The sequence below is a fragment of the Prinia subflava genome, chromosome 20, assembly GCF_021018805.1.
Source record: "Prinia subflava isolate CZ2003 ecotype Zambia chromosome 20, Cam_Psub_1.2, whole genome shotgun sequence".
Lineage (NCBI taxonomy): Eukaryota > Metazoa > Chordata > Aves > Passeriformes > Cisticolidae > Prinia > Prinia subflava.
Window position 1 is genome coordinate 1,650,534 of NC_086266.1, and position 21,247 is coordinate 1,671,780.

At 43.5% G+C, this 21,247-nt stretch overlaps 1 protein-coding gene across 1 annotated transcript; it reads left to right on the plus strand.

The window, feature by feature from the left end:
• The first annotated feature begins 852 nt into the window (after positions 1-852).
• On the plus strand, positions 853-20,076 carry TMEM164 (transmembrane protein 164). Its single transcript, XM_063416625.1, has 7 exons — positions 853-1,109; positions 1,274-1,845; positions 9,073-9,122; positions 10,115-10,181; positions 13,905-13,983; positions 16,432-16,532; positions 16,940-20,076. The coding sequence occupies exons 2-7, from the start codon at positions 1,480-1,482 to the stop codon at positions 17,144-17,146; spliced, it is 870 nt and encodes a 289-aa protein (XP_063272695.1). The 5' UTR covers positions 853-1,109; positions 1,274-1,479; the 3' UTR covers positions 17,147-20,076.
• The last annotated feature ends 1,171 nt before the right edge of the window (positions 20,077-21,247 follow it).

Genomic DNA, 21,247 nt, shown 5'->3' on the forward strand with positions numbered 1-21,247 from the left:
ACCGGGCACACCTGGCTGTGAGTACCTGTGTGTGACACTGGGCACACCTGGCTGTGGGCACCTGTGGTGTGACACCGGGCATACCTGGCTGTGGGTACTTGTGTGTGACACTGGGCACACCTGGCTGTGGGTGCCTGTGTGTGACACTGGGCACACCTGGCTGTGGGTACCTGTGTGACACCGGGCACACCTGGCTGTGGGCACTTGTGTGTGACACCGGGCACACCTGGCTGCAGGTCCCTGTGTGAGACACCAGGCACACCTGGCTGTGGGTACCTGTGTGAGACACCGGGCACACCTGGCTGTGGGTACTTGTGTGTGACAATGGGCACACCTGGCTGTGGGTTACCTGTGTGACACCGGGCACACCTGGCTGTGGGTGCCTGTGTGTGACACCGGGCACACCTGGCTGTGGGTGCCTGTGTGTGACACCGCGCACACTTGGCCGCAGGCACTGCCCGTGCCCAGACGGGGCTGAGCTGGAGCCCCGCTCGGTTTGTGCCTTGCTCGGCCGCCCTGGCTGTACCTGCTGCAGTGGCACCTGTAGAACTCGTTTATCGAGCTCAGGTCGCTGCCGATCGGGCGGGCGGACAGGACGGCGCTGGCGGGCGAGCAGAGCTGTGCCCGGTCCTTGCCGCGCTCCGGCCGGGGGCACTGAGGGGGCGAACCGCGGGCAGCTGCCCTGAGGAGGAGGAGGAGGAGGAGGAGGAAGGGGAGCAGCCGGGCGAATTCAGCGGCAACAGGCGGAGGGAGCGGCGCCCGGGGAGCTCGTACCGCCGCGGGAGCCGCGGCCGCGGCGGCGGAGGGAGGCGGAGGGAGGCGGGCGCAGCCGTGAGGGAGGGAGGAGCGGGCGGCCGGGCGCAGCCAATTCGGGGCCCTCGTCCATTTTTCGGCGTGAGTCAGGCACGTCGGTGGGGTGATGCTGCGGCGCCGGGCAAGGGCCGGGCCAGCCGCGGGGAGCGGCCCGCCCGCTGTGGCCCGGAGTGTCCGCCGTGCCCGCGCTGCCGCTGAGAGCAGCGGCGCTTCCTCCTTCCCGTCCCTCGCCGGGGCCGGCGCCATGGCCGGGGGCGCCGGGCCTGCCGCTCCCTGACAGCCGCCCGCCCGCCGAGGTACGCGGGGATGCGCGGGGGCTGAGGGGGCTGCGGCGTGAGGGCATGAGGGAGGAGAGGGCGAGCGGGGGGCGGCAGAGCCGGGCGCGGACAGGAGGAGGGCTCCCGGGTGCGGGTCTGGAGCCGGCAGGCTCCGTGCAGCTGCGGCCTCTGCCTCCCCTCAGGCTGCTGCGTGCGGGACCGCTCCGGGCAGCGCAGGGGAAGCGAGGAAGTGCCCGTGCCCCGAGCGGAGCTGCCCGCTCTCCCGGAGCCCGGCAGGGAAGGAAGGGCTGCAGCGGGAGAGTCTCGGCGTTTCGCGCTCCGTCAGCCCGGCTGTGTCTCGGCTTCGATTCCGCCTTGCCCGTGCCTGGGGAAGAGGCACCGTCCCGCCATGTCTCGCTACAGCCTCCGCAACCTCCTGGACTGGATGTACGGCGGGGTGGACCCCAGCTTTGCGGGCAACGGAGGGCCGGAATGCGCCGCCTTCCTCTCCGGCCAGCAGCGCTTGCTGGAGAGTTTGGTGTTCCTCAGCGTGGGCACCGTGGAGATCCTCGTGTCCCTGTGGAAGCTGAGGCAGCAGCATGTCCGGGAGCTGGAGAACCTGCTGCAGCAGCCCCAGGCCAAGCGGGAGAGCCTGGGCAAGAACGTGCTGCTGGTGCTGCTGTGCCTCATCTTCGGGCTGGAGGTGGGGTTCAAGTTTGCCACCAGGACTGTCATTTACCTCCTGAATCCCTGCCACGTGGTCACCATGATGCAGGTAAGGCTTGTGCAGGGTCACCTGGAAGTTCGCTTTTTTGATGTACTTGTACAACAGTATATTTTTTGCCGTGGTTGGTTTGTGGACTAGTGCCTAGCAAAAGTACAAATGCCAAGAATGGTATAATTTTTTTAAAACTTAGCTTTTTTAGTCAGTTGAATAGAAATCTATCAAAAACCCCAAGTCAGATGAAAAGGTGACATTGTAGCTATAACTAATGTGCGGATCTCAGGCTGAAAGTGTCAGTAATTAAAGCTTTCTCATCACTTGCCTTCACCTGATGCTTGCTTCACAAATAGAAGGTGCTGCTTTCACTGACAGCAGTGCTAAGATTTGCACTAAATCTAATGAAAACAAGATTAATGCAAAACCAGCTGTGTAATTTATGGGCAGCTTTTTTAAGCAAGTGCCTTCTAGGGGTGTGATTGCATTTTGTGAAGGTGTTGGAGAAACAAATTATTCATTGTGGAGATAATGTTGGTTTACCTTTCTAATTTTAGAGCCTGAATAGTAAAGAAACAGGTGTTACCTGTTTCTCATACGTGGGGTGAACAAACTGATGTGGCCCAATACGCCTCTAATGACTTGTGGCATGGTTGTTGATGTGTAATAATGTGCAGTTTGTATAGATTTCAAAATAATGGATGCAGAGACAAGCAGTTACTGAACTGGGCTGTCTAAAGCTTATAAGCTGTGTTTGTTAATAGTCCTGTGTGTGTACTTAACTATCAGTTTTGCTGGGCTTGTTAAGGAGTGTGGGAGATGTCAAAAATATCATTTTGCTGATTTTGTACCCTCAGCACTGAACAGCTTAAAAAATTCATGGTCAAGAATTAATCGAAGTACATCAAAAAGGCTTTTATAAGAGTTGCTGTGATGGCAGTGTCTGTCTGAGATCAATAACAGATGGAAAGCAGATCAGTGCCATTCTGGGCTGTGAGGATGTGAGCTGATCTGGGCTGAATCACATCGAGCCAGTTGTTGGATTCACTCCTGGACAGCATTTCCTAAAAGGCAGGGAAACATCTTTTGTGCTTGTTCCAGGGGTTTGAGAGAGATAGGTTTTATTCCAAGGAGGGGGAAAACAAGCTGCTACAGCAATATTCAAGACCTTTACAGGAGTTAATTTACAGTTCCAGAAGTAATTAGTAGGCTATGTAAATTGCTAGGCTGTGATGCAGTGTTTGCTCTGTAATTTACAGCACAGGGCACTTCCTTCCTGTGAAGTGATAAAGGATTGTTGTGAAATCTGTCAGTCAGTATTGGGAGTGAAGATGTGCAAGGGCTACGTAGAAATAATTGAAATAATACAGCCACATTCCATTTCTAGGCAGTACTCAATGATAACTAAGAAATTTTCCTATTAATTCTCTGGAAAAGAGGTGAGGAAACAGTAGGATTTGAAAGTTTAGCTATCTTTATGTTATGATGTTAACAATAATTATTCAGCTGAATGCTTACACAGACCTGGGGCAGCTGGCTCTGTTCACCTCTTTCAGTAATGCCTCCTGAAAGGGAGATGGAGTCTGTTAAGAGTTGAGCTCTGTAGTCAGGCATTGCCATTTCTGAATCTCTTTTTGACTAATTGTAACGTTTTAAAATAGTCCTGTACTAATTACTCACTAGAAATGATGTTGCAGCATTTGTGAAATTGAGAAGGTGAGCACAGTGGCAAAATGTAGAAGTGATGCTGCTTCATCCTCAAAAAGATGTGTTTAAAATAGGCTTGGGCTTAATGTAGAGAAAGAAAATAATGGCAAGACCAATGGCTTCCAGCAGACAAAGAGTTAGATCCAAAGATAGTCAATAACCTCCACCAGCAGACAAGTAATGCATAATTGGAATCTTGAAAACATTGTTTTTCTAGCCTGAATTTGCTGAGGGCGACAGATTTGTAAGACGAAATGTATGAAAATAAAATTTGTCCTTCCCTTCTGTTCTTGCAGTAGTGTGTACATAATCCTGCTGTGTCTAAATAATAGAATGAACAAAGTAGAAGGTGAAGAGATGAAATGTGCTACAACAGTCAAGATCACTTCAAAGGGAAGCCAACAGTAGCTGTTGGTGAAGGTCTCTCCTTTCACTCTATTTCTGTTTTCATTTTCTTCAGCTGAGACTGTTTCACCCTAGCAAGAAGGACTCTGGGCTCTGAGCCAAAAATATTTGAAACTGAAAATTGTGCTTTAGATTTTCCCTGCCTCAAAGGAAAAGTCCTGCTCTTAAAAGACCTAGGACTGAAATGAGATCAAAGGAAAATGGAAGTTTAGTGGCTACTGAGCTTTAGGCAGGAGCCTGTTCTGACCAGGTGTCTGATTCTGTCATGCCAACCTTGTGTTCACACCTTTTTGGAGGTGGAAAGAACTGGTTTAGATGTGTCATTGCAAGGATGCAGTGCTGATCAAGTGAATGTGTTGAACTGCCTCCACAGGTCTCATGGTTAATCAGCCTCCCAGAATTTGTTGCCATCCTGTCACCTGGCTGAATTACCTGGAAGCTGTGGCACTCATTTCCTGTGCAGGGTTTTGGTTTCTTGCTCGGCTTTTGGAGGAGGAAGGGTGTTTGCTCACCAGTGTCATGCATGCAGCATCACTGAGAGAGAAAGCCTTTGAGTCTTAAAAAAATTATATATATTTTGTAGGAAATGTGAATGGAAACTGGTGCAGGAGCTGTGGGATAGGGCTTGTTTGTGCAGCGTGGTGTTTTAGTGTGTGGTGCAGCAAGGGGTGAGATCTGTGATGGAATTCATACTTTCAACTTGACTTTAGTATGTCTAGGCCTTCTTCCAAAATGGTGGTTTAATACCAATCTTAAAATAAATCTTGTAATTCTGTTTTATTCTAGAAAGAGTTTTGCAAGAATAATTTCTCAGCTGGTCACTTGTAATTCTCTTCTAGTTCTTCACCAAATTATTCCACTTCATCCAGTTAGGAACTGACACTTGTTTGTAATAAAGAAAATTGCTACTTTTGTCTTAATTTGTTTCATTTGTCTCGTTTTTAAGCAGGGATTTTGTTGTGTTTAAAAAACACAATTAACTGAAGTTTAGAGGCTTTTACTGATACTGCAATTATTGTAATAACTACATATAGGACTGAGGAAAAGCTTTTCTGTGATAGCTTTAACACTGTATATATTTTGTTTCACTGCTGTATTTATTTTTAGTCAATCCCAGCATATAGTAGAGAGATGGGGAAAAATTTGTATGATGCAAGGTTTCTTAGTCAGAAATAAGAGTAATTTTTTATTTAGTATAAAGAAAATAGCAAATGTGTCCTAAGGCTGTGATTCAGTCTGCTTTGTTTGAAGAGATTATGGAGCAGCCTTTTTAATTTAAACAAGATTTGGCTAGTGATGCTTTATCCTAAGCTTTACTGCAGGTGACAGGGACCACAGGAGCTCCTCATGGTGCTGGTGAATGTTCTAGTTCAGGAATTGGAGTCCAAAGCTTTTAGTTAAGCCTTTGTTTTGGAGTTGTTAGAATATGGAAATACTCGTGTGCTTCAGGCTGTAATGCACTCTTTGATAATTCTCTCCTTTATTCTGAATATTCTTAGGAGAAAAGAATATAAGAAGTGGGGAGTTGAGGAGGGATATCTTGCTCTCTAAGCAGGAGTAGGAACTGCATGATTGGAATCCAGATGGAAATGCTGAGCTTTCCCTGACCCCAAATATTTACACTGGCTGTTATCACCTAAAGGCCACTAGTTGAGTGATTGGGTAACCAGATATTGGTTTGTTTAGATGAGATCATCCCAATTTTAAAGCAAATATCATTCAAAGTGTGACATATGTCGTTTGAGCAACATATTAAGGAGATAAAGGCTTCTCTTTGTTTCTTTTTTATTCTGTTTAGATTTTTTTTTTCAGAACAGAGCCATTAATAATTCAGAACTATTAACAATTATTTCAGTGTACCATCCAGTGTTATGATGTGTTGGCTGGATTTTGAATGGATATTTTATCCTATCTGGCAGTTTCACACACCATTCCATGCAGGTTTTTTGCTGGTAACTTAAACTGATGTTTAAGGGATTTAAACTAAGGCGATTGGGATTTCAGTGGGGTGGACACTTTGTGGATTCCAGGGGCTGGGGTGTCTTTGATCTCCTGATTTCCAGTCCTTGTTTGCTGTGTCCTTGCCCTGCTGTCAGCGTTGGCAGTCCCAGTGTCAGAGGATGGGTTTAATGAAGTGTAAATTGAGGTGTGCTGGTGGTTGTACAGCAGCCACATCCCTGCAGCAATTCCAGCCCTGTCAGTCAGGAACTGCCACCAGTCTGAAACCTGCAGAGGGTGAAGGAACTCGTGTTCCTGGTGCTTTAGCTTTTTTTAAGCTTCCTCAGGGCTCTAGATTGATGTGGTGGGGTGGCCAAGGAATAGTGTCAAGCAAATGGAATGGTTTGTATTGCAATACTTTGTTGGTTAGTGAAATGCCAGCTTAAATTATCAGGAATACAACGTGGTGTGCCTTAGCTTTTTATGGATTGTGTTACTAATTCATTGGTAAAAGTTGGCTGTGGTAAGGCTGTTAGTTGCTTTCTGTCTTGTGTTTTTAAAGACTAAAAATTTCTGTAGTAAAATCCTACAATATGAGGAATTTTGAACTGTGACAAGAAAAAAGGTGTTGGTGACTCAAGGCAGAGTAGAGCAGGGCTTTTCTATGATGGTTTTGCTTTTGTAGGAAACCAATACAAAACATCCAGCTCAGGGGGAAAAGTAACAAAAGTGAATATGCATGTGAGAATCTTCTTGTGAACTCGTGTCACTGACAGAGGGAGATGCAAGTTAATCTAAATTCAGTGTAAATTAAATTTTCTTTAGAAATTTGAATTAGGATTTTTTTTTTATTTCAGCCTCTTTGCTGTTTTACCTCAGATACTTTTAAAATTGTCTTTGATTTAAGAATGGAGAACGAAGTAACCCACTACTAGTGAAGGGCTGGTGCAGGTAGTAGCCAGAAAAAAAGGAAGAGTAACTTCAGTGACCTCTGAAACACTAATTGCTAAGGTGTGATAGCTAATGCACTCATAGAAAAACCTGAGTCATGTGTTAATAGTTAATCCTGAACTATGGAAGTCTAACAATCTTTCACCTAAGACTTTAAAAGGGAAGAAGGTGAACTGAAAGTTTGCTGATTAAACAAACCGAGCCTGTGGGAGGGGACACTAACCTGGGATGTCCCCATAAATTGGGTCATTTACCATAAATTGGATTGTAGAGGGTGGAAGGTGAAAAAGGAAAGCTGTCCAGCCACATCTCCCCCCTGGGCAGCTGCAGGGTGGGAGCAGGCACAGGCAGCTCCTCGGTTTTTGGGCAGAGCTGTTCCCCAGCAAGGCAAGGATGGGATTTCCAGAGTGGCAGTGAAAAGCAGCAGGATTACAGGATCAGCGTGCAGCACTTGTGTTGCAGCTTATGGGCTTGGCTGCTGTGAACTGTGTATTTAAGAGTGCTGATACTCTGAGCTGAGTAACGACACCTTTTATACAGATCCTTGAAAATCAGATACAAGTGTGGCCTTTAAATGTCCCTTCAAGAGCTTGGGATGTGGTTATCATGGCAAGTATCTACATATATAGACACAAAGTGTTGATATCAAACTGCTAAAGCTGAAGCATTTGAAAGTCTCTTCCATGATCCTAAACTTGTAGCATAAAAATTCTGGTTATCATTTCTCTGCTGCCATGAGAAATGGAAGTCAGGTTTATTTTCTGAAAGATCCCTTTAACAGAGGGATTTTCATGCTTAAAATATTAAATATTTGTTTTTCCCCTCACCAGGTTCTGAAACTGTTTCTTTCAGTAGAGTTGAAATAAAAATAATCAGCTGTGAGCTGTGTTCTCCTCTTTGCCTGTCTCCATGGTAGTGAAGTGATTTGAACAGGTCTGTCCATCTCAGTTCTTGTAACAGTGAGCTGCTCCTTTTTAAATGTGAGCTCTCATTAAGACATATTCGTAGTTTGTTTATTTTGTGCATACAGAGAAAAAGATCAATTTACAGGGTTGGGGTTTTTGTTTGTTTGTTTGTTTTAAGATGTAGGAGATAAAAGAAATGGAATTCTCCCTTGGCAGAGCAGAATTTGTTTCATGGAAGCATTAACCATGCTTCAACAGTAGCACATATCTCCTGTCAGATTTCTGAATTTAAGGAAATGATAAAATAATCAAATTTAAAACTCTAGATGAACTGGTGAGATTCTAGATATCATACCTCAGTTTGCTAACGTACAGCACGAAATGTTTATAAAGTTTGTGCACACAAGTCACATGTGAAAAAATATTTATCACACGAGGGCTGTACAAGATATTTCTGATCTCCAAAGAAGAGAAAATACAGTCCACAATTCAAGGAACTTTAGCTAGTAAACAAAGTTTATTCCAAAATATGCAACAATGGAATAATGAAGCATAATAAGTGTTAGACACTTTTCCCAGGAGCTGTGTGGGTCTGACATGCAAGGTGATGCACAGAGCTCTCAGCATTTTTCTGGCATGTTCTTTTTTTCATTTTTGTTTCCCTTAGCACAGGAAAACATCCATTAGAGGTTCTAATCATTCACCTGTTATGTTCTCTTCCTCCTTAACCTGCCCTAATGAGTTGGAATTGCTTGCTTTTTGAATTTAAGGCTTCAGAGAAGCTGGCTGGGTTTAACAGTGTTCACTAAGGAAATGTCTTGAGGTACATTCCATTAAATTTAATTGCTGCCTCTCTTGCTGTGCCTTTGTTAGAGTGTTGTGTGACTTGGGAAAAACTATTTGAGTGTGTGTTGTGCTCTAAGCTGCTGTTGAGACTTGAGTGGAACATACAGATGTTTGTATGTCAAGAACTTGACCTGGAAATAAAATATTTGGATTTTATTTGTATAGTAATGACAGGAAGGCCCTCACCATGATTGAGGGAGCTGCTGTAGAAGGAGATTGGTGATGCAGTAATTTGATTCTTCAGAGACCTTTTATAATGACCTATTTATAATAATAACTACATAGAATTTGGGTTTGTAGGCACTGGGAGAAGCTGAACCCTCAGTGCTGCTCATACTGCTTAAATCTTTTTGTTGTAGGTGATGTGAGAGCTTTTGATTTGTTAAAGACTTTAAGTCTTTCTCAGCTCTGCTGTAAAACAGTCTCTGGCAAGAAATGATTTGTGACATACAGAACTGAGTAGGAAAGATTTAGAAAATGGATTTGAAAAGAGGTCACTGCCATTAATTTAAATTTGTTTCTGACATTTCAGATTTTTCTCCTCGCCTGTCCCCCATGTCGGACTGCAATGATTCTCTTCAGGTAATTCCTCTTCCTTACTGTATTTCTGTCTACTAGTACAGTGTATTTTAGAAGTTAATTCTTGGAACCATAAATCAACAGTTAATCACTGCCTAATTTATAAAATACTAAGAGAAATATCAGCTTGGAAAGGCATATTGGTTGGATTGAAAAATGACACCTTGAAAAGGTGTGGAAAGTATGTCTGCTGTCCAGGAAATCTTTGCTAAAGTCCAGTTGCAGAGTGGAGGCCACAATATTTGTTGTTTTTTAGAATGGTTATATCTATTTTCCAACACGCTGACAGCATAGAAATTATATTTGGAAATTTGTTTTAAAATTGTAATACCTTTTCCTCCCTCAAGTTACTTTTAAATTCCTAGGAGTTTGACAGACAGTGGTGGGAGACAGTTTATTCTTTATTTTGTGTCTGATGTAAAGTAGACTGAAACAGTTCTAATTTTCTGTTCCTGTGATCCAGCAATAGTTCAGAAAAAGATAGCTGAAAGCTATAGAAATTACAGTGTATAATTCTTTCCTGCCTGTGCTTTGTTTAGGACTTGCTGTTGCATTTTGATAAATGTAATTCTTTCATTTAAAGGGCTAATTTCAAATTCTTAAAGCTTTACTTTGAAGCTGTTCATGCACAGCATTAAAGAGGAGTAAAACCCTTTATCAAAGATGCTATTTTAAGCTCTGTAAGACAAATGAACAGCAGAATTCCAACTATTTAGCAGCTTGCATCATGAACAGGATTATGGGCAGGCCAGGCTTTCTAGGAATCCAAAGCTCATTATAGAAAGCAGTCCTACTTTAGGAAATTCTTTAAGTGTTATTTAAAGATTGGGTTTTGTCCAGTTTTACTGCATTTAATGGTGATTTAACTCAAATTCAAGGCCAAGGCATTTTTTAAGTGTCTTGCTATCTTTTATTGAAGAGACACTACAAAAAATCCACGAAAATATTGCATTTTATTTCCATCTGTGAAAGCAATATCCCATCTCTTTTGTAAGGCTGCAGATGCACATGCTGAACGGGGCCCTCTTAGCACTGCTGTTTCCTGTCGTTAATACACGCCTGGTGAGTGCACTGTGCTTTTCCTCCTCCTTTTTGATTTATTCCTTGATTTATACCTTTGGAGACATCTCAGATGTTTGCTTTGCTTGGCTTTTTAAAGTTCATTTTACCAGGCTGCAGACTCCTGGTCACTACAGTGGAGCCAAAACAGCAATTTTGGATTTTTGGGTGTTTATAACTGTGTGAAAAAGCAGCACTGCTGTACTGAGTCTTAATTCCATTCTAGCCACTAATGGAGGGAAAACTTGATGGCTTTGAAAGAGCCTTTCACAGGTTAACCTTGTGGTCAAAATTCAGTTTCAGACTTTTCAAACTCTATGTAAATGAAAGGTTCCTCAGGCCTGGAAAATGCCAAATGTTCTTGTTGGCTCTCACTCCCTCTCCCCCAAGATTTTTTTTCCCCATTCAATTTTCAAATCTGCTGTAAAATTTCAGTCTCCTGGACAAAAAAAAAATTAGCCTGTTGGTGTTCCTTGTGAGATTCTTAGACCCACTGAGAGTTAAAAATAAAAAAAGCTTTTTTGAATGTGAGTCAAATGAAGTATTTCTAAGGACTATTTCTAAGGATTATTGAAGTGGAAGCTTCTGGCATCATTTCATAGTTTCCATTTTCTTGTAATGTATCTATTAAGTTTGTTTGTTTAGAACCTCAGTAAATTCAAAACTCTTTTAAAACAGTTGTGTGTTGCCAGTGAGAATGGAGGGTTGAGATATTCACTGAAACTACAGTAGAAAGTTTCTACCTCCTGTTATTTTAATCTTTCATTCAAACTATGCTAAACAATGCAGTTAAAAATCTTGTTGGACTGTAACAGGCACCTGGGATAGTGTTCAAAAAATGTAGCCTGAAAGGTGAGGTCAGTGTGTTCTGTTCTTTCCAACAAAATATTTTCCTGCCTTGGCATGAAGTTGAGGTGCCAACAATTAACAGACTTAAGCAGCAGATGCTCCCACTTGTATTTATTTGGCACCTAAATATTGCAGTTATTTGCTACATTATTTGCCATGTGCTGATGGAATTAAATTCTGTGCTTTGCGGTAGGAATTGGATAAAGATAAAACTGCTTCTTGTCCAGTCAGTGCTTTTGTGAGTTCTTCTTACCCTTTCAGAAATAAAGGAGAAAATGATGCTGAGAGAATTGGCTTGTTAGGCTCCCAAAAGGGAGCCAGTAAGGCATAAGAGAATATACAGGAGTAGAAAGAGTTCTTTTTACTCTGTATTTATATTCTGTGGCACACAGAATAACCTGGCTGTGCATGTAAATTCATTTAGCTGCCACAAGGACTCCAGCTCTTTGGAAAGCAGCTGGGTTTGCTTGAGCCTTCATGTTGCATTAATCAAATTTTAACAAAAACTCTTTCCGCTGGTTTAAAAGCGGGGATTTTTTGCAAGCTGATGTCCTGAAAATGTTGATATAAATAAAGTAAAAAACAGGACATGTCCCAAAAGTGTTGGCTGCATGGGTGTCAGCTCACATGGCTGATATGGTGCAGTTTTAATATTTCCAGAAGCTGCTATATTCTATTCTTAGAACTATTTAGCCTGAGAAGTCCACACTGTAAATCAGTGTTAGGAGCAGGATGAGGGCATTCTGTGTGTGCTGCTGTTGATGGTTGCAGTAACAATTCACCAGGGTGGAACAGGCCGTGCTGGCTTGATCTAACTGGCACCAGGGAAAAAACCAGCAGCACTGGGGGGCTCCTGAGGGATTGTGCTGGGTTGGCTGGTAGGTGATAAAGAATTTGTGCAAAATAGGGCATTTACACACGCTGTGTGCATTAAAATGGTGTGAGTGTGTAATTTACTGATAACGTCTAAGGAGGTGACTGGTGCAATATTTGGGGGTTTTTTTTAGGCTGTCTTCTAGATGTGCTACAGGAAAGATCAGAATCTGAGAGTTGACCTGTGCTATTCCTTTTGTGCCACACTCTGCAGTCTTTGTAGAGCACGGTAGAGGAGGTGCTCCTGCTCAGTGCAGTGCTTGAGGCAGGGTATAAATAATTAACAGAGAGTGGAGTGCTACTGTCAGAAAGCAGAGCAAAGTGTAAACCTGTGAGCCCACTGAAACCCAGCTGCTGTGTCTGAGGGTTTAATCTGAATTGCTATTGTCCATACTCTTGTGGGGTGAACTCAAAACTTCTGGCTTCTGAGCTCCTCTCTGCTGCTGCCTTGAAGGGATTTTCCTAAAGCTGAGTTCAGTGCACAGAAAGATCTCATTGTTCTCTTTGGGCTGTAGCTGCTTTAAGTTAGAACATGAAGTTTTACTTGTTTTCTTCTTTAAATCCTTGATTGATGGGTGATCCTTGTCTTCATTTCCAGTTTCTCCTTGCATGTGAAAGGTGCTTATGCTGAGTCTTTTATTGATAAAAGTGTTTCTAGACAAGGCACAAGCTGCAGGTGAGTTAGTTAGTTGCTCTGGACTTGCTTTTTCTGTTTGTTGTGGCTGTACAACTGGAGTGCTTGGTTGTACAGCAGCTCTGCAGCAGGAAATGCACTTGCATAATCAGCCAGGCTTCAGAACAAGCCATCTTTTACAGTGGGGAAAAAGATGTTTTGTTTTACACACAAAAAAATACTGTCAGCACTACTGCAGCGTAACAACTGTTAGTCTGTTCTCAGGAGTGTCCCCACACAGTGTTTGTGTAACAGCTCCTCACAACTCCACGGCTCTGGAGGCCCTTTTGACACCACAGATAAATGGAGAATGCTCCTTGGCAGGAGTGAGTGCCTCGTGTCGTGGTGTTTATATCAGGAGCAATTGTTTCTGGAGTGGGAGAGGCACAGCTTTTCCTCCAGTGAGGAACTGCTGCTTTAGCCCCAGCCCAAATAATTTTAATTCCCTCACTTTGCTCTCTGTGTTGAAGGAGAGGTTCAGATTTACAAAACCTCCCAGTTCTCATGAAGTTCTTGCTTTGGCGTGCTGTTACCTTGCATGTGTTTGTTTTGATTCAGAGTGCCTGGAATGAAATAACCCAGCAGATTGTGCAGGAGGGTTGTTTCAGCTGAGCCCCCACAGGAGCTGCTGGCCACCTTGGGGGTTGCCATCAGGACACAGACAGGTCCACTGGGGAATGTGTTGGGTTGTTTGGTTTAGAATCTTCTACTTTTGAATCAGGAGATAAGAGCTGCAGCTGAATTTAAAAGATCACTATGTTATTTACCAACTGCCTGACCACTGTTTAGGAAGAAAATTCAATTAGCAGTTCTGTACATGCATGCAGATTGCTATAAATCAGGTCTTTGGATTTTTTGCTCAGGCCTCCTCAGTAATTACTTGTATATATGTATATATATATACTTTTATATATAAAAGACCTCATTTAGAGAGTTCTCTCACAAGGTGGCAAAGTATCTTTTCTTTCTAAAAAGACTTCCATGCTGTGGGGCTTTGCCTAGTTTCTGATTTAATTACTTGAGTGGTTTGCAGTTATTGCTAATTAATGCTAGCAAAGAAAGGGAAAGAGCAGTCTTGTGTTATTCCTTCTTTGTTGTGCTTCTGGCTAATTTTGGGAATTACCTACTGGAGGTGCTGTGTTTGTGTAAGGGGGATGGAATGGGTCCAGTTAGCTGCAATTTCAAGGCACTGAGCATTAATGTTTGTTATTTATACACAGGTGATAAAATAACTGAACTGAAGGCACTGCCCTGGGTCAGAAAGAGAATTGTTCCTTGGGACTTGGTGGTTAGCAATGAAAAATACTTAAAATATTTCCTTTATTCCACAGCTTCCATTTGAAACAGAGATTTATTACATCCAGCATGTGATGCTCTATGTTGTGCCCATCTATCTGCTGCAGAAAGGAGGTGGGTACCAGTTTATATGGGTTGAACTGGTCCTGTCAAATGAAAACTCTGTGCTTACTGGATACCATCCGTTTTATTCTTACCCTTTTTTAACCATTTTTTTGTGTTTTTAATTAATTGCTCCCGATGTTCTAGTGTTCTAATGTTGGAGTTTTAACCCAGGTGATGAGTTGTGTCAGGCACTGAAACAAAAATTTTATAAATGGTCTTCTGCCTGAAGGGATATTTAGGATGTATTTGCACAATGTGCATTGTCTTCCTGAGCAGCATTTCTGCCTTCTTGCAATATTCTCAGTGTTGTGGGGTGTTTTTTAGGATTTTTACCTTCTTGGATGTCTCTTGAGAAGTGCAGGAACTCGGAATTCTGAGCGCCTGCCCTGTGCAGGTGTTTGCTGCCATCTAATGTTGACAGGATGGCAGCAAAACTGCTGAAAGAGCTTTGCTGGCTAAACCTGTCCATTGAGATTGCTCTGGGCTGCTGAACTAATAACTGCTCCACTTCTGATGCACTTGGCTCCTCATCACCTGACTGGCTTAATTAACAAAACAATTAACAAAACACCCACGGACTCCTGCCACAGGTGACCTAATGTATCATTTTTGGTGGATAAATTATGCAACCTAAAAATACTTTTAATGTTAATTTTGTCATTTCATTAGCACCTCTGTTTTCTGAGCAGATCACACAGGCCTTTGTCCTGAGTTCTGCATCTTGTGAGAATTTGCTTTTTCAGTGCTGACATTGATCAGCATGCAGCTTGATTTCAGTATTGTAAACAGAAATTTATTTCTCTGCTCCCACCTATTGAAATTCATTTCCTATTCAAGCAGCAAGAAGCTTTTGCCAAAGCCAACAGAGGCCCTTCAAACAGCCACTCAGCTGGCTCTCAGTTTTCCTGTTTGTGTTTTTAACAGGCTGTGCTGTGGAAAATAGACCCCACTGCTCCATTAAACAGCCATCTGTTGGATAGCAGGGCAGTAGAGTAATAAAATCGACAGTAGGTATTTATCTAATGGGAAATGTGCAGAAAATATCCCAGGTATGAATTTAAAATCGGTGTCCCAAAGCACACTGTGGAATCTAGAGTGCTCCAAAATGTTTTTGTGTGGAGGTCAGTGCTTCCTTTTTGTCCTTTGGTGTCCAAGCAGTGCTACTGCTGAAAATCACAATTTTCAGATTGAAAATCAAAAAATTTTCAGGATTGCAAAGTCTAATTAGGAGGGATCTTTTTAGTATGAAGCAAGACCAAAAATCCGTAGGGAGCAGAAGTTGCTGTTGTATTTCTTTTAAATTTTGCAACACAGCAAGGATGTAGCAGAGTGAAATTCCTTGCTGGGGAAACCTGAGCAGCTCTGCTAAGGGACCTCTGAAATGCCATTCCCTGCTTAGGTTCAAAGCCAATTTGTGCCATGGATCTGTGTTGTCCTCTTGTGCAATTTCCTCAGTCTCTGAATGCCTGTTGTCTCCCTCCAGGCTCATTTTATAGCTGCAGTCACTTGCCTGTATCAGCATTTATACCCTGCCTGGGTATGGAGGTGTCTGTATTTTAGATTTTCTGGGTGCCTGCCCCTTCAGACTCTCACCAGGCTTTGTCAAATACTTTTGAATTATCACAGGCAGCTGCCAACAGAAACCTCATTTGGTTTAGCTCTGCTCAGCCAGTTCCCGGGAGCTGCTTTGATGCCTTATTTAAATTTCATGTTGTGTTTTGTATCTAGGTTAAACACGCACCTAAACTGCAAGGACAATATAAATAAATTTTGCAAGTCAAGCAGTGTTTTCTTTACAGCAGAGGAGGGAGCACAAAGAGTTTCTGTAAAGCTTTAGGTGACCAGGTCACCTAAAGTTGGTGCAGCCAAAAATAGAGCCAAAAATTCCTTCCTCCTCCTTCTCTTCTCTCTGTAATCAAAAACCATATTCAGCTTTTCTGTTCCTTGGCATTATTGGTGCAAGTTCCTTTTTAATAGTTGTTAAACAACCATAAAATTAGGAAATGGCAAGCTGTGCTCTGATAGAGGCTGTGCAGGACCTGCTGCTGCCTAAGTGAGTTCTGTGCATGCTGAAATCATAATCCCTGCCAGAAGCAGCTGTTAAAGTATAAATAACCTGATTTTTTGAAGATTCATTGTACACCATTATTGCATTTTATTACTTCTGTGGTAGAAGGAAGAATGGAGTAAAAATCATTGATGCTGGTGAAAAATAGACAAATTTAATGAGGTAACATATTGTACATTTCACTGCTGGACAAGAAGGAGGGGAGAAGCTGATCAGGATCAGGTAAGAAATAAAGCTCTCAAATATTAATTACTGCAATGGCATTGAGGAGGTTATCAGCTCAGGCCAGATGCCCTGACATGCAGACAGCAGGAGAGAGAGGATTATTCATGGAGAGTGTGATGGGCACAGCAGTGCAGCTGAACATGAATTATTCCTTTCTTTTCAAGGTATCTACACCCCTGAGCCACTCTGCAATTTCTGGTGGGCTCTTCTATCCACGGGCTTTATGTTTGTGTATCATTTTAGCATCTTGCAGATCCTGGGATTGGTAAGTGAAGCCAGGTTTATAAATGGAAAGTCTGCAAGTACATTCAGAGTACAAACACTGAGCAGTTTGAGGGTCTAGGTCTACATGGATAAGATTACTTGCATGCAAAATTTTGATAAGGATAATTGTATGCAAATTGCATGTTCTAACAAGCTTTTGTGTCTTATATCTTGCAAGTACTGGTGAAATATTTCTTAGATTGGTTATGTACCTGCATGAATCCATTTATTAAATACACAATGGAATTTGCATCTGCTTTTTTCTGAAAGCTGCCCTACTTGTGTTGAGCAAATGTCAGCAGAACATTTTTGATTATTATGGTAATTCTCTAAATTTTCAGTGGTTTTAGGTGAATCAGTGCAAGCTAAAAATACTGTTAATTGATAAATTAATTGTTGCTTCCTCAGGTTACAGAAGTGAATTTGAACAACATGTTGTGCCCAGCCATCTCAGATCCTTTCTACGGGCCCTGGTACCGGATCTGGGCCTCTGGACATCAGACTGTCATGACCATGACTCATGGGAAGCTCATCATCCTGCTGTTCCACACTGCTGTCCCCACCTTCAGAGGGATCGTGGACCTGCTGAGGCTCCCAGCTAAGAAAATAGACTGAAATTTCTCCCCACAGAGTAGTTCATACAGGAAGCTGAGATATACTGGAAAACAAAGAGGGAGGATGAGAGGACAGTGGCTTTATACTTCTTCCCACAGTTTTTTGCCTCAAAAACACCTCTGTAATGAAGTGAGGTTTTTTTTTTACCTGCTGTTTCTCACTGCCTATTGCCAATGGCAAAATCAGTGGCCTTATTCTGGGGAAGGTTGGTGTTTTATACATTTTGTACAGATTACAGTAGAATCTTGCTAAACCACCATTAAAATTCGGCCAGGACCTGTCCACATTCCAGCAAAGAGAGTGGCAGTGCTACCTCGTTTTGACTCATTTTCCATTTAAGAACAGCACTGACTCCTAAAGCTTGAATGTTCCAAAATGGTCACAGGAAATGGTGCACACCTAATCTTCCAGGCAGAAGTGCAAAACAGTGAGGTTTTAATGTATTTTCTTTAAGCTGGTTGAGTATTGGGGAACAATAACTCATTAAAAAGCTAATTAATCAACTACTTAATTTCTAAGCTGCAGTGGATGAGTATCTATCTAGTGAAGTCCCATCATGATGCTTTGGAGATGCTTTTATTTTGGTGAGGGGAAAAAAAGAATCATGAAATAATTTCACTGTTCTGTCCTGACTTTGAACAAAATGGGGGTTTTTTCACTTACCATAGACTGGAGAAGGATACAAAGCCCAGTGTAAAATCAGTTTTTTGTGGGTTTTTTTATACTTAGTAGCTTTTGAAACATTCCTGCTCTGTCTGTGCTGATCCTCACTGAGCAGACTGGTTGTGAAGAAACCCAATGAAGCTCTGTTCTCTCCTACAGCTCTGCTGTATCATGTGTACTGATTTTAAAATACAGGCATAAAAGGAATGTCAAATCAGTGCAGGCCTCTGCTGCAAAGAACATGCTCCAGTTTAGTGGCATGACCCTCACCGTGTCTTTTGGAGAACAGGATGTAGGTGGGCAGAAGGATCAGCTGCCTGTACCTGCTCAAGTTTTGCAGGAGGAGAAACCACTGGGCAGAAAAAAGGGAAATCCTGACTGTGTTCTGTGCCCACTGTGCAGACTGTAGTGTTTCAGGGCTGCACAGAAGTTTGTGGGAATTTATGGATTCATTGTGTTGTCAAAGCTGTGACTTGTAAGATAAACCAAAACCTTCATACCTCCTCCAGCTGGATCACCTGAAGGGTTGTGCTGAAGTTAAGGTACAGACATTTATACCTCAGGAAGCAGAAGTAAGTTGACTTTTTTTTTTTTTTTCATAAGCAGAGCCAGTGGGCCCCTTGTCCTGTCCTTCTAAACTTGATGTGGGCACGTTCTGGAGCTTGCTGAATCTCTCATACCAATTTAAGCTGTGAAATGTCTCTGAACAAGGCAAAAAAAGCGAGGGATAACCAACTACTGCACTCAGTAAGGATTTTAGAGGTGCTGGAGCTGCAGTGAAGGAAACAAACTCCAGCTGGAGTCAGGTGGGAAGGCAGGCAGTGCAACCTTCACCTTTTTAACATAAACTGTTGCTTCTTTTTGCAGTATCAGTGAGGCTGGTTGAGTTAGAACAGAATCATTTAACTGGGAAAAACCCCATGAGTTCACCAAGCCAAGCATTAACCCAGCACTGCCGGGCCCACCACTACCCCTCATCCCCAGGTGCCACATCTACACATCTTTAAATCCCTCCAGGTGACTCCACCACTGCCCTGGCAGCCTGGTCAAAGCTTGATAACCCTTCTGGTGAAGAAATTTATCCTAAGGTCCCATTTAAACCTTCCCTGGTGCCACTTGAGGCTGTTCCCTTTTGTCTTTATTTCCTGGGAGAAGAGGCTGACCCCCACCCTCCTTGCAGCAGTTGCAGAGTGCCAAGGTCCACCCTGAGCCTCCTTTTCCCCAGGCTAAACACCCTCAGCCATTCTTGGGTGTGTGTCCAGACCCTTTCCCAGCTCTGAGGCTTTGGATGTGCCCCAGAGCCTCAATGTCCTTCCTGTAGTGACAGGCCCACAACTTTAAATTATTCCCTCCTTCCCCATGCTCTTCTTTGAAGGCTTTCAGAACTTCATGTTGGTTTATGGTGACCCAGCACTCAAAACTGCATCAGTGTAGCTGAGACAGGCTCCACAGAAGGGGAAGGACAGGTCAGAATGGGAGCTGAAAAGAAAAAAAACTTTGGAAGCAACTGTGGAACTTCATATCCTTCATTCCTCACCTATCTCTGGTATCTGCTGGGAACATGCATTAGCCAGAGCTTGCTGTGTGTGCAGGAAAGGGGAAAGCAGAGTACTTCATCTCTACAGCAGTTATTGTTGTTTTCCCTGGCAGAGGCTGATCTTTGTTTTCCCTGAATGGTTTATTTTATAGGCAGTTACACCATACAGATTTCTCTGGTTGCTTTATGCTTATTCATGCTGGGAATGGAAGCACAAAACTCTACTGCTGTTCTTGGGAGGTGATTGCATTCTCTCCTGGGGTGTTACACACTCAATCCATGCAATCCAAAATCACCTGAAGCTGTTGCCCAGTACCTGGTGATGAGGTTTTACAGTGCTGCACAATTAAAATTTGCAGTGCAACGCACAATTAAAAAGGGTTGTCCTGGGCCTCCTGGTCAGATGTGCCCAATGGCACTGGGAATTTCAGCAGCAGGGCAGAGCTGTGGGGCACAGCCAGACCCAGTTCCCAGCAGCTGAAGCAGAGTTTAAAATCTCTGTACCCCAGAGTCACTGGAATGGGTTAAGGGGCCTGAGTAGAGCCTGTTACTAACTAGAGTTACTTTTGTAGGCATTTCAAAAGGAACGAGTTCAGCAAACTCTTTACTCCAGCTGCCACTGGTTGCATTCCCCTCCAGGTGTACCCACGAATGAAGCATTATTAACTGTAATAAACCTCTCTACTGATGGGTTTGTTTATGCAGCCCTCCAGAACAGGTAAAGCAGGAACATTTCTGCCCCCAGCCCCTCGTGCCGTGGCTCCAGCTGCTCAGGATCCCTGCAGTGCTGCTTTTCCAGGGATTCAGACACTGCACAGTGTCTGAGCTGGAGCTATTTGTTTTAACTTCCTATTTTAAGCACCAAAGGAGAACTTGCATCTTGTTCCTTTTGAAGGGTGCAAAGGAATAGCTCTTACCCGTGTGTTTATAAATTGATAAAAAGCCAGAGTCTGTGAACACGCACCCGGAGCTGGTTTTGGTTCAGCTCCTTAGGTCAAAGATGCTGCCCATGAGCAAAGCTTGAGCAGCTGCTGCCTTGGTGAGCCTGGGAACAGGAAAAGTGACTCCATCTGCAGCCCAGTCAGACCTGGAGGTCACACAGCACCTAACTGTAAGTTTCTGGCCACAGAGTTTTGATATTTCTGTGTATTTGATAATTTTATAAAGTTCCGTGGTATTTTTCAGAAATGGCTATTTGCAGCTGTTAACTGACTGCACTTTCATGTCCTGAGTCTGCATCTAAACCAGAAACATTTGTTTTCTATGCATCCATAGCTAATGGAAAACAGTCGTGGTGTTTGTGTTGCAATTGTGTCACTCTAGGTGGATCCTTAGGAATTAAATTTGTCCTTTTGGTTAACAAAGCTCTGAAAAAGCCAAAACCCAGGGAGAGGGTGTTTCAACCCTGGTGGAGGATTCTGCAGGCAGGCACGTCAGCTTTGGTGTTTTCTACAGTGACAGGACTCAAATCTGTTGATTTTTGTGATCTTGTACTTCAAGTGATATTGCTGTAAATCTCTCTTGCAGCTGTTGGTGTAACTTAGTCAAAGCCAAGCTGTTTTATAAATAATTTTATTTTTCTTCAGGGTCAATTTTGTACTTTTAGAAAACTCTTTTTGCATTTCCTGAGTCATTACCCCAATGCTGCAGAGGACACAGCAGGCAGAGCAGTGAGCACACCTTGCTCTCAACCACGCTGTGCCAGGGGCTGGGCTGGAGCACCTGGGGGGCTGCAGGATCCTGGGGGGAGCTGCAGGATCCTGGGGGGCTGCAGGATCCTGGGGGGGCTGCAGGATCCTGGGGGGCTGCAGGATCCTGGGGGGGCTGCAGGATCCTGGGGGGCTGCAGGATCCTGGGGGGGCTGCAGGATCCTGGGGGGCTGCAGGATCCTGGGGGGAGCT

Bases quoted from the DNA above. Each gene is read 5' to 3' on its own strand.
- TMEM164 (XM_063416625.1), top strand. From the start codon at position 1,480: ATGTCTCGCTACAGCCTCCGCAACCTCCTGGACTGGATGTACGGCGGG. The intron at 10,182-13,904 runs GTGAGTGCACTG...TTTATTCCACAG, and splicing joins CTGTCGTTAATACACGCCTG to CTTCCATTTGAAACAGAGAT. The intron at 13,984-16,431 runs GTGGGTACCAGT...TTTCTTTTCAAG, and splicing joins CTATCTGCTGCAGAAAGGAG to GTATCTACACCCCTGAGCCA.